This window comes from Mycteria americana, chromosome 3 (assembly GCF_035582795.1).
Source record: "Mycteria americana isolate JAX WOST 10 ecotype Jacksonville Zoo and Gardens chromosome 3, USCA_MyAme_1.0, whole genome shotgun sequence".
In the NCBI taxonomy this organism is placed as follows: domain Eukaryota; kingdom Metazoa; phylum Chordata; class Aves; order Ciconiiformes; family Ciconiidae; genus Mycteria; species Mycteria americana.
The window spans coordinates 88,636,091-88,649,936 of NC_134367.1; the positions used below are offsets into that span (position 1 = coordinate 88,636,091).

Here is a 13,846-nt window from a genome sequence, read left to right on the forward strand (position 1 = left end):
TCTCTCTGCAAAACATTCTGTTCATTTCTATTAAGAGAAAATTAATAAAATAACATAAATGTCTTTAGTCCAAACTCTCTTTCCTGCCCACAACCACATTTTTCCCCATAAGAAAAACCTTCTCCTCTCTAAGCTGTGTTTTCTGGCCTATCAATCTACCTGTGAGATCGTAAGATTAATTTCATTAATTCCTTTTACCTCCTGTTAACCTCCCTTGCTATCCTTCTCCTTATTTTACTCAAATTCTTTTCTCTCTCCCATTAAAAAAAAAAAAAAAAAAAAAAAAAAAAAAGAAGAAGAAGAAAAGAAAAAGAAAAAGGCTTCGGCCATATTACCCATGCAACTTCATTTTCTCTGTAGTATAACATGCTGGTCTTTTTACATCCTCACCTTAGCTAATCTCCTTCAGTTGGCCTGCCTCAGTTTATCCATGATGTTGGCTACTTTCATCAAGTTCTTTGCAGCCAAGCACCTTCATGCTTTTCCCCACACCTGAAGGAGCTCTTCTGTAACATTCACATTGCAACTTCTGTCTGCATTAAAATCCCTGTTTAAAACACTGCTGTGCTCTGATGCCTGCAAAAACTGAAAACATCAATTTCCACGCTAGCCTGTCTCAGTGCATTTCAGTGGTTCCCTCTCTGCCTATATATCACTTAGTTTCAACTCATATCAGATGAGCTATGTGGCAGATCATCATATTCTCAGTCCAAAAATTTGCCAGACTGCCTTTGGCAAATATCCTGATCCAATACGAGCAAGCATTAAAAGAATGAAATAAGTGTATAGCTGCACCAGTGACAAAATGCTTTTTCTGCCTCTACCGCAACATTTTATAATCTGCATATACCACAACACTCTTAGAAAATTCAACTTCAATTCCTGTAAACATGGGAAAAGTGTTTTTTCTTGCTATAACCATGCCTGCAGTACAGGCTACCATGCTTCCCCTTGCTGAAATTCAGCCACTGAACTTCAATGGCCAAGTTCTAGATTTTGGGTCACCCCTACATCAAAGCCATATCCTTCCCAAAAAGAAAAGCTGTAAGTAAGAAATTAAGTGAAAAGTGAGGAAAGACAGTTGCTTCTTCATAAAAGAGTTTTAGCTTTCATTTCTCTGAGATAAAACTCAGGGAAAGAATTGATTACATATGGTCTCTCTCACTCCCATTTCTAAAAAAAGATCACCAAAAAAAAATACTGGCCAAACAAGCATTGTGTAGCTGATCTTAATATTTCCTTCATCTCCACTGGTCTCATTTTAAAGTAAGTTATAAGACATACAGATCTTCTCATGCCTGTGGACAAAGGCTATGAATGTACTCTGGTCTTATTTACTGTCACATACCTTTAAGTGATATTAACTGCATAAATTATATTGAAATGGCCTTGCTATATTTCTTTTTTAAATAAAAGACTACTGTTCTTATAGGAAAGTATTCATCCATCTAGTCTGTACTTTTATGCTAATAAAACTTAATGAGGTCCTACCATTTACCCTGTTATTAGAATACACCTAAATATCATTGATCATCTACATCTATGAAGAGTCATTTGAATGATCATCCATGAAGTTCCTTACAGAACTGTTCATAGCCAAAACATCTTCTTTCTTGTTATTAAAAAGACTAAAAGCTTCAAAATGAATTTCTGGTATTTAAACTTGTATCTCCCGTGACATCAAAACTTAGTACCACAATGACTGCCCTACTATAACTAAGACTGTGCACTCAGTCCTAAGAACTTGAACTGAAATGCAGAGAGCCAGAAACTGCAATCTCGTATAAGAAATTAAATTACCCTTATAAATGATGAGAGCTGCAATAACTTTTACTTCTCTGCCCAAGTAGCTTCATTTCCTGAATGTTCTATTAAAGAAAGTCTGTAGAGGTCTGTATCTTTATTAGCAGGTCTTTGATCCTTGATGATCAACTGAAAACTATTCAAAATCTAAACTGCTTTTAAATGTCTCACAGGTATATTTACAAGTACAAGTACTTTCTCAGTTTTATTCTTTCTTTATTAAGCAAGTGATACTGCCTGGAAAAGACATATGGTCCTGTCCTGCCTTTGCCACTGCAAAACTGCAAAAGAAACGTTTTGTGGTATTTTTCTGAAAAAAATCAAGAATACATCTGTGTTTCCTAAATGGGATCACAATTTATCTTTTCCTCATTGGATCTATGTTTATTCTCTGACACCACAATGATCTCAAATGTGACAGCTTACTTTGAAGGATAACAATGGAAACAGACTCCTAAGAAACAGTCTCTTCTTCCTGAAAAACTACTAAGGAATGAGAAATTACAAAATATTTTATACCTTTCAAATGGGGAATACTGCAGATTCTTAGAGCAGAGGGAAATATTAAGTATTACCACTACACTTACACACATACACACACACACAAAAAAAAAAAGGGCTTGCATTAGTCCTACTGCAGATGATACAGGAATTTCACTATTTATCAGATAACCAAATTATTCTCAAAAGATTATATAATTTCACAAATAAAAAGCTACTTACTCATTCTTCAATAATTGTGACCAAAATGTACATCTGTACTGCAAACATATATAAGCCCTGCTATTTGACAGTGGCAACTATTTTCTTCCTAGAGGACATATTCATACCCTACCATCTTATATGCTTGGCACATAACTATGTAAGACAAGCACATTCAATGCTATTTTAGTTTTCTTTAAACTGTAGAATTCTGGCATTGGATAACAGGTAAGTACTAGAAGAGGACAACAGGAAGGGAATATACCTCTGAACCACCTAGCTGGAAGCCCTGCACACTCCTGTAATATCACAGTGCTTGGTGAAGGTATGCATAAACTTCCAGGTGGCTGCCACGAATGATAAATCAGTGATGGTCCACAAAAGTAATTCTAGCTCCAAAGATGACAATTGGCTCCAACCTGGCAATCTTGTTACATTTTTTTCCCTGTGGCCCACCATCCATTTGAGCTTTGTATGGACAGGGGCATTTTCCCGGATCTCCCTGATATCAGGTCAGTCTCAGGTCCTATATGAAAGGTCAGGCTCTATCAATGTGAGATGAGAGCGCCTTTTCAACAGAGGGTGCGAAGGACTACTTTGACCTCAGAAACCTAAGGTTTACAGGGAAAACGCAGGAACAGGTATGCTTATTTTCTGATTAAGAGTAATTCTGAAATCACCTTGGGAAATAATTCTGTATGGATCCACAAGGACATCTTCACCTGAGAGAATGTTATGCAAGGAGGAAATCCACCTTACTCTGGCTCAGGCACTTCCCTGTTTTGCTGTTGGAAGCAACTGCAATCTAGTTTTTGCAAAAAGATGGAATAACGAGCAGGACTCTATGCCTCAAACAATGGTCCAAAAAGCATTTGGAGAACTACGCTCAAGTTCTTGTTTCGAACTGAATCCTCAACACTGAATTAATACAAAAGAAAGCATTAAGTCACTTCTCAGGCTAGGTATAGATTCCTGACAGTGCAAGGTTCCTGGGGCAACTGCTTCCTGGCTAGTAGACAGCAATCTCAGGCTACCCCTGCATGTTACACAGTCCACTGTCCTAGTGTCCTCTACAACCATCCAACAAGTACATAGGAAACTGAACCAAAAGGTCTGCAAAAGGGATGCATCCATCATAACTGACCTAGATGAAAGAGAAGGATGCAAGGGTATTTTAAAAGGACAGATGCTGAACGGATTTCTCCACATAACTGGAGAATATCTTGCTTCTAAAGAAAGGCTAAAAGGTATTTGCCTTTACATTTACCACGACCAGGCAAAACCCAAGTATATGCTGCGACTCGTCTTGGGATAAACAAGCAGGAATTCACTGTGCTAACAGGATTAAAGTCCAGTTGTAACATTAGGTTCTCATGATCTGCAGTTTGTCAAAAGTTAGTAAGTCTTTGGCATCTGGTAATGATTTCTGTGGCCTGAACTGCCACGAGAAGTGATTTTTGCACATTCATTCTCTGACACATGCACGTGAATAGACTGGAGGACCCAGTCTCTGGACAGTCCCTTTATCACTCAGCTGTCCCGGGTATAAAAATAGATCCAATTCTCTCAGGTGAGCAACTATCCAGCCAATGCACTGATAAACACTACTGTAGTAGCAGAGAGTATGAAGGGAAAGTTTATTTTTTGCAATGCTGTCCATATACTTCTAACTTCACCTTTTTAAATAAGAATGTGTGGATAAAGGTGTTGGGTCTTTTTACGCTGTATCAGTAACCTGTCTAGGTTGCTTGCTCTAAACCCTTTATCTCTGAGGTAGAAGGGAATGAGTTCTGTGGTTCCCAGGGTTAATGAAGAGCCATTTTCCTTCAAGACAGATTTGTACAGGGTAGGTCTCCAAAAATACTCATAATGGGAGGTGGAGGAGAGGAGTGGGACTGCTAGAGAACAGAAAGGTGAACTGGATCAAGTAACTTGTGGTAAGCGTCTAAAACCCAGAACGATCCCTTGCAAAGTTCGATGGAAAAGAGCTAACATGTTTCCAAAAGTGAGAGATGGAGAAGCAGATGAAAGCAACTGAATGGGATATTTGCACTCTTTGAGAATTTTTTTAAGACTGCTGACAAGAAGACAATGAGGGGGTAAGAGCTGGCAATGACACCTGTAGTCTATGCCAGTGATGACAGTATCATCCCTTGTGACGTTCTTGTTGCTGGAACAGATTCTGGGTGTGGAACACAAGAGAAGTGGCCAGTGTACCAAGCCAAACAGGCAGATCTGCAACTTCTTCTAAGTAGCTATAAAAGATTTAAAGCAGGCTAACAGTAGTTCTGGAATCCTTAAATGTAGATAACTGCTGAGTGTCCCTGCACTAAACACAAAGGAGATGTCTGAAATTGCCAAACAGGATAGCAATAATCTGCATCAAAGTCTTACTTGGAATCTATGGGATGGGATTCTGCAAAGGAGACCATGTATCAGTGAGTTTGTCTTCATAGCTAGAGTAGCTGGTGATTCACCAAACAGCTGAAATGAACACACTTAACCAACCAAAATTATTTAGGTACTTCAAACCTGCAGTGTGAGAGCATGACTGCTCAGATTTCTCTTCATCACTGAAAGAATCAAAGAAGATGGAACCAGATGGATGAATAGAAAGTTAGTGGCTCCTACGAATACTAATGTTTCCTTTACAGTTGGAGAAAAATAATGTATCAAAAGATCTTGCTATGATCCAAAATGGTTTCATTAACTCTACATACCATATTAACTTATAACCAACTATTAGCAATTTCAATTTCCTCCCTGAGTGCAAATTGGAGGAGACTTCAAATTTGCTTTAAGAGATTTAGAAAAACTCTCAAACCCACAAACCTGACCATCCTAAAATCTTCATTTCCGGCCAGCAGTATCCTAAAGGTGACATGTACCGGTTTTCCTTGACATCCCTTATTTGTAAGGTTCAGAATAAAAAATGAAAGGCAATCTAAATTTGCTTGTTGAAATAGGCTCCAGGGCTTGTTGCTGCTACTCAAGATTCAATAATCCTGAAAATAAGAGGGTAAAGAGCTATGCTGAATCAGTGCCTCCTCACCTCCTCCCTTCAAACTAAGGTACATTCTTCTTCAAAGACGATACATAATAGAGACTTTCTGGTGGTGCAGAGTTGCTGCAAGAGGTGGGGAATCCCTTGAAGAATCCTTCTTAAAACAAATGGTAGGACTGAAGGGCCTTGTAAAGCCCTTTAGGTTGACTAGAAAGTTGTCTCAGTGTCAGGTGTGTACTATGTCAATTAGCAATCCTGAATGCTGACAAGAATGGAAATAAGGGCTAATTCAGCATCCGCAGAATCCTTGGCATTAAGTAAACAAACAATGCTGTCTTTCATGTCAATACTGGAGTTGCGTTTGGCAACCCCACAGGAGATGCAGAACAACATTTCCGAGCACCACAATCAGTACTGTTGACTGAAGCCAGACAGGACAAAAACACAATTTTGAGAGTGCTCCCCTTGATTTTTTTCAGTAGGCATCAGTGGCAGAGCTGTCAGCACTAATACTGGAGCAGATCATTTGGGTGACTTGAGTTTCCACAACAGATTCTCAAGTGGCCAAACCAGAGCTGTGAAGGGAGCCAAAACAATGTCCTCGTGTCCATCTTTTTATCAATCCTCGAGAAGTGTGATGTTTGGCACTCCAAGTGCTAGCTAATGGTAAAGATCCCATACTCTGGGATGCGACTTCTGCTTAGATGCTAGGAAACAGCCTCAACCAGTTCTGAGGTTGATACACTCAGCTGTTTTTAGCAGAAATATCTAAAATTTCAACTCCCTCTCCCTGCAACTGGGAGTTTGGATAAAACAGAGCAAACTCAGTACCTTCCTATTCGCCCTCGCCTCCACTGAGGCTATATAAACGCTAGTTATACAGCTCAGTTAAGCAGGATCATATGTTCCAAGTGACAGACAGATGGAAGATTATTTTTGAAGAAATCATTGGAAGATAAAAACTTTAACAGAGGAAGGCAAACATGAGAAGGAAAATGCACATTAGAGGCCTTTTTAAACATTAAGAAGCACAGCATCAATATATATACAATCACCACAAAGAATAGTAGCACATACAATTCCGAATAACAACTGCATAGGATTAATCAGGCAGACTGTCAGTTCTTTACTACAATGAACAGTTTTCAGAACACAAACATCACAGTCTAAAATTAAATGAAAAATAAACATTTTATACTGTTTTGCAAGAATATATTCTAAATCATACCTCGGGTGCCAGGTATTCTGGAGTACCACAGAATGTTTTCATAGTTGCTGCGTCTGTGATTCCTTCTTTGCAAAGTCCAAAATCTGTAATTTTTATGTGTCCATCTTTATCCAACATTAGATTTTCTAACTGTGCGTTGAGGAAAAAAAATGTTCCCTTAGTATTTCTTAACAGGACAGGCTGATGCATTACATCAATTTTGTAAAAAAGATACAGAGTTATACAGCATCTATTATACTACAGCATTTAACAGTGTTTACTATTATACAATTTAAATAATTATTTAACATTTTAATGCAGTTTACAATAGTAAATCCCAGGTCAATCAAAGCATGACCTTTCATTCTGAAGTTTTACAAGTTTGGTGCATCTTCCATAGAATGAAAGCAAAATAATTTTCTAAATATTCTCAAGATATAATGACGCAATTCAAAGTTACAATCATGGCTGTCATTTGGTAAGACTTCATAGGCTTCCTTTGCTATAACATGACCTTCATTTATCAAGACGCATTTTATTTACTATACTGTCATGAAACAGTTAGTATATATCCGTAAATCCTTAATACACCTGCATCTTCCACAACCTTTTCAATAACAGACAAAAGTGGGGGTAGAGAGGCTACTGAGAAAAACAAAACACTGAGGTAAATTCCTCCTTGTGTACTTGCAAAGGACACTGTTCTTCAATTGTGTATGTGTATCTCTGCATGCTTTGCATTGCTTTTTAAATACATGATTCTTGCTTTGAAATGTGAAAACAGAATATAGCCTGTTATGAAGTATTTAAAGAACAGGAATAAAAACTACTGCAATATTTCCTGTGGACTACCTCAAAAGCACGGCTAACATCACTTTCCCAGAAGCTTCTTATTAGCAATACTTTAAATACAGATAGAACTAAAAACAAGTAAAACATACTTCTGAACAACTTTTCTCAACAAAAAAGGGGTTTTTTTTCCTAATTATAAGGTGTGTAGTGAAAATACCAACAAAGAACTATCATAGCCCTGTCTTTCTAAGTCTGCATAAAGCCTGAAATACGATTCAAAGGTATATATTTCCTGAGTCTAACAGTGTCATACAAAGAAGATGCAAAGTAGATGACATCAGCAATAGAAGATTAAGGACATCAAATTCCTCTTTCCTTATTATTTAGAATTTAAATCAAAAATCATGATCTATCATTCCTTGACCAGACAATTCCATGTTTCCAAGATGTCACAGCATTTCATGTTATTACAACAGATTCTGCTACAAACAGGTAACCCAGTATTTTGTTTTCTTTCTGCCTCCCTGAGCAGAACTTGCCTACCATTGCCTCCTTCTACTCGTTCCTGTACAAAGGAGTCCATGAATGAACTCCACTAGCATGCGTGTGTAATGGAAAAGCACAATTTCCCATACAAGAAATTAAAGTCTTGTCACAGAAATAAAATAGTCTTGTCGTGGAATTTAGAGGTTCCTCCCACATAAGTCTGAAAATGTTCCTGTTGAAAGCAGAGGTTATTTTCCATAGAACATGGTCATACTGTGTCACAGAGTACCTGGCGCTTCAGGCAACAGAGGATACATAACTGTACATAACTGTACTGCCTGTGTACATAACTGTATACACAGGCAAATCTAAGACAAACTACATTCCAGTATTATGAATCTTTCCAAAGATACAAAAGACAAAATAATTTTTTAATTAAGGCTGAAATTCTTTTCCTATTGAAGTATTCGGAATTGTTTTAAGTGTTTTCAAATCATACAAGAACATAACTCTTTGGTGAGATAAACAGAACGCAGTCACATTGTCCCAATTCCCCATTTCCCTTGTTTGGGGACATTGAGAATTATATTTGAGATTTGTGTTGAAATCCAAGTTAAGGTATAAGCAGTGGGGGGTTGGCAAGGAAGGATCAGAAGTTTAAATCTCCTAAGGTATGCTGTTTCTTTTTTTAATCAAGTTAAAGTCAAGTAATGTACCCATCTATAGACTACTATATCAAACGGTTTCCTTCAGCACACACGGAACCTTAAACTGAACACAGATTTTTTTTTTTTCCCCATTAACTCTGAATAGTGCAACTTTATAATTACTTTGTGTTTGTCCCAATAGTCTCTGCAAAAACAAAAATTTGATTACTTTTTTTTTTTCTTTTTTTTACCTTGAGATCACGGTACACAATCTTCCCAGAATGCAGATAGTCCAGGGCAGAGACAATTTCTGCACCATAGAAGCGTGTGCGGTCCTCTGAGAACACCCGCTCTCTCGACAAATGGAAAAACAGCTGCAGGGTAAACAGCAGGGACAGGATTGTAATAATTACTGATTTAGTGGGGGAAATTAACACAAACATAAAACACCTCTCATCACCATATTGTGATGATAGATAGTGTACTCTCAGTGGACACTCAGCACTCTTAGACAGCAGCTGGCTTATCTTTTCCAGGTTTCCAAAGGGAGAAAGCGAGCTGTTAAATCAGCGTTTTAATCAATATACCAATCTTGTTTAAGGCATTCTGCTTGCTACTCATTTAACCTTCAGTTACCAGAGGGAAAAAAAAAAAAGTATGTAGCAGCATCATTCTGTACTTCTCCCTCCACCACTTCCTTGGATTTTTATTTTAAGCCACTGAGAAGTATCACTAAAATACCCAGATTCTGGCTCTGCCTTAAGTTTTTCAGTAATTTAGTAACTTTCCTTTGAACCGAAAAAAGTCTAGTCTGCTATAGTCTAGTAGACTTCAACTGAACAAGTGAACTGGCATTTTACAAAAACAGCACATTCATACTGCTAGCTATATCAGTCAGTAGAAAAAGCAAATCAACAACTGCTTAGGGCTTATAAAAACAAATCTCTGCATTTAGTGTTATTTCTTTGCTACAATGTAAACATTTCTTTGGGGGTTTTGTCTCTTCTTTAATACTGCAAGTTACAGCACTTCGCAGACACTTTTTCAACTGAAGACTTTAAGTGAAAAATATTACTCATTACGTATTGCCAGTAACTTCAGCTGCAATGAAAAAGCATAACGTGAAGTTTTGTAAGGTTGTCAGCATCTTATTGGATAAAACATCACCCTCAGAACCTGGAATAACACCTAAAAAGGCAGAATTTGGCTATTTCATTCAAATGCTCTCTAAAATAGCTAGCTTTATTTACTGTGTTAAGAAAGCTTGGGAAAGTCCTCAAGCAAAGATTAGTGAGTATGTTTCTGTATTCTGCTCAAGATCAAACGGGCCGCCTGCCTTACTCCTTCAAGCTATGATTTTTTTTGTTTTACCACAAGAGCTAACAATCAACAAAACAGAAATACAGAAAATGTGATCATTTATGAATTAAATATAGACAAGAAAATCCATAATAACCCTGTGGTTTTTTTATTTTCTCTGCTAAAAATATCAAGTAGATAAGAATTCCGAAATGGCAGGGTAGGTACAAAAAAAAAAAAACCCAAACCAACCAATCAAAAAACCAATAATGTGCTTAATTTGCCACTACCACATCATCCTACTTTACACCTGTAGGAAATGTACACTGCTCACACAGCACAGAACAATGTAAGAATTACTGCAGCTATTTTCAGTGTGTGGACTTTTCAAAATGTAATTAAAAAGTCAATCCTATAAACAACTAGAAGTCAACTTCTTTCCTGACAGTTGTGCTTCAAAAAAAATGCTTATTACTTTCTTCTGAACCTAAATAAACTTCCCACTAAACTGAGCCTTTTGGCAGCACATATTTGTGTAAGGAGAGACTTCACAGAAAACAGAAACTGCAATATGATTTAAAGAGAATATTTCATTTTTGTTCATTGTATCTGCATTCCCCTTTTCAATTTCTTTTTGAATTCTCAAGACACCCTGTATAAAAATGGAATACCTGCATGACAAGGAGGATCATTATTTTGTAAGTATTTCAATTGCTCCTGCTGCTCGCTTCCCTGTATAAGCACCAATCCCTGGTGGTGACATCAGCCCTCCCTGTAGTAACCTGCTTTCTGTACTGACGACTGCTTAATTGCCGACGCAAACACAAGACCCATACAGACAAAGCAACTAACTCTGCCTTCATGAAGTGCCTCACATATTGCAACATTGGGAAAAGAATAAATACATTTCTCAATTTGTAGGGTCTTTTCCACACATTTTTGCAAGGTTTAAATAGGAAACAAACACTGCTAAGTAGATCTTCATCCAAATAAAGCAAAATACAAAATTTATGTAATTTATGTATTTATGTCTGGTTTGTGGTCTCTTTCATAAATAATGAGCTAATGTCACTCCTTTTTAAGAGTTTTATTTGTTTTGATGGACTCAAAGTAATTCAAAATAAAGGCCAACCTTCAGATCACTTTTTAATGTGTACAAATACTAAACACATTCCAAAAATTTATAATATAACCTCCAGTTAGCCCTACATTCATATCTATGTAAAAGGACTATTGCAATTTTCTGTATGAAAGTGACTAATCCAGTAGCTGAGCAGCAAAGTCTTAGAAAATTCTAAAACCTCAGGATACTTGTCAGCAACAGATGTATTAGTTTCTGTAAAAAAAAGTGTCCCAATCTGAATCTGAGAGTTGATAACCTGACAAGTTAACATAACAAAAAATTTATTTTCTTTAGTGTTTATTTCCAACAAAATATTCTTGATATTAATTCAAAATACTAACTTCAAAGTAAAATGACCAGCTAGAAACAACTAGCAATAGTTCTGTGTTTGCCAAAGAGACTAAGTTCCCAAGTCAGTTTATTTTAACGTTATACATGACACTACAGTCACTCTTCATAAGTATTCTTAATATTACTATAGCACCTAACAGAGTTGTCATCAAACCATACATACTCGTTTTGAATGAAGAATGTACATTTAGATATAAAAATGCATGTTAAAAGTGAATTCATACACTCAGATATATGCTGAAGATACTAAAGCAAATTTTAAAATTGTAATAGAAAAATCTAATTCAGTGAGATTACAGCACTATTTTCAGCTAATTATTTAGCTTGTTCACTATTTTGGAATAATTATGCCACCAGGCTCTACTTACAATTGTCAGAACATGAAGATTAGATTTACTAAGTCAGAGAAGGACAAGAAGAAATCTGATGGAAGGTTATGAAAACAACTTCCAACATTTGCACTATTTATTGATTTACAGCTATTAAATATGTGCTATAAAGTCATTGGAATTGCAATAGAAATAGCTTTGGCACAAAGAAAGCCATTTTGCACATAACATTTTTGATGGCATACATGAGGGTGCTAGAGTTACAGTGAGGACTGGAGCTATAAAATTTCCTAGTACGTCTTTATTTAAAAACTGAACAACAATGTTGCCATGGGGTTTTTCCTAATAAAAAATTTTAATGGAAAAATTTTAACAAATAAAAACAAAGATCAAACATAAAAGCATATTCAATTGTAGATCCAAGCATGCCAAATACATAAAAGACACAACCTTATATCAATCAATATGCTAAACTTCTACACGTACTAGTAACCTATTTAGCATGTTGAACGTTGTATGACTGGCTCTTGCTGTTGTATATTGGGTTTGCTCAGCTCTGCAGTTAAACAGATTTTATATTTGACTGTTGATTTGACTCTTTTGCAAAGCATTTGCAGTAGCAGCCTTGAAATTTTGAATTATTTGTTTGTTTCAGACTTTATACTGCTTCTAGTCGCATTCTGTACCCAAAGAAATACAGCACCCTTATCTTGGACTATCACAATTTTAGGCTAAGGAACATTCTCTCATTTACTTAGAGTTTAGGAAAACAAAACAGGACACAACCAAGATAAAAATGACAAAGCTTACAACATTATTCAGTTATTTTTCATTCGGTAGGTTGTAAATCCTCTGTCTTTTTCTAGACAGTAATAGCACTTGTTCAATTACAACAAACCATTTAGTTCTCTCTTGCCTAATGAATTGAAGTAAGAGCTGTGGAAAAAAAAATGCCAAGCGGAACAGGGATTCAGAATTCTGGTGTGGATAAACCATCTGAACAAATTTTAGAGTCTAATTTTATTACACAGATAATTACCAATTAAGTTTGTTACAAAGTACAGAATTTGGAATTATCCTGAAAGTGCAAAGCAAGGAAGTTAATCAACTTATTAGTCAGCTGAATCAGTGTACTCTGCAGAGTAATGTATGTAATATATTTCATTCCTAGAGCTTTTCAACCTTCAAAGCAAAATATGGGAAATAAAAAATGGGAAACACACTCCAAAGTATTCCCCATGAGCCATTCTTAGAATATCATTTTTTTATACCACATTTTATACCATTCTGTGTGGCCTGGAAGTTGGGGGAACACTGTAATGTACCACTAACGTACTGCAATCACATAGTACTCAAAATTATGTGGGTTACAAAAGGAAGAGTGGGCAAATCAATACTAGCAGGAAAACCATCAATACAGCCTTACATATTTTTTTCAAATTGTTGATAGGACAAGGACAGCAAAAAATGTACAAAAATGAAGGGGTTTTTCTTTTCTTTAAAATAGGCCTGTGTTTGTCTGTAAGTACTGATAGTTTTATTTATTTTAAAATATTCAGATGAATTTTCTATATTTTGAACCAAAGTAAAGAACACAGTTTATCATGCAACACTGCATGTACTTTTTTACCACACACTCATAAAATACACCATTTCAAAGTCTTGATAATGGAATTTGGTCACCTCAACTAAGACAGATGAGCATTTTTTTCCTAAAACAAAATTTCAATGTCTTAATGCTACTTTAATGTAATTCCTTCAGTATAACAAAGGTATTGAGAAGTAATCACAATGTTAAAGTATCCTTTTAGCTCTATACTGCAACATAGTTTATGATCAATAGACATTGCTAAACATTTCATCCACAGAGTCCAATAGCAACACTAAAAAAAGAAAAAGTTAAGCTTTCAGCCAACAACAAAGATTTCAAGATTGAGCCCCTAAGCAGCAGAAAATATACTGACAACATCTACAGTTAAAGGAACGCATATTCAATATTTCCATCTGAATAATTTGCTTGAAAAAATCTTCTAATGTTTTACTTTAATATATTTAGCTACAGAATATGCTTTTTTTTAAAGGAAGTCAAAAGACAATTCAATA

The 13,846-nt window shown here is 36.1% G+C and overlaps 1 protein-coding gene across 4 annotated transcripts in view; it reads right to left on the reverse strand.

The window, feature by feature from the left end:
* The window catches only part of AKT3 (AKT serine/threonine kinase 3), a 284,305-nt gene that overhangs the window by 158,645 nt on the left and 111,814 nt on the right, over nucleotides 1–13,846 (reverse strand). For all 4 annotated transcript variants that reach the window (XR_012774795.1, XM_075496022.1, XM_075496023.1 and 1 more), the window contains exons 9-10: nucleotides 8,893–9,015; nucleotides 6,738–6,866 (exon numbers count right to left, since the gene is read on the reverse strand). Coding sequence is in view for 3 of the 4 variants with exons in the window: in XM_075496022.1 (XP_075352137.1) it covers nucleotides 6,738–6,866; nucleotides 8,893–9,015 (252 nt within the window). In the remaining variant the exon portion in view is untranslated. The remainder of the gene's footprint in view (nucleotides 1–6,737; nucleotides 6,867–8,892; nucleotides 9,016–13,846) is intronic.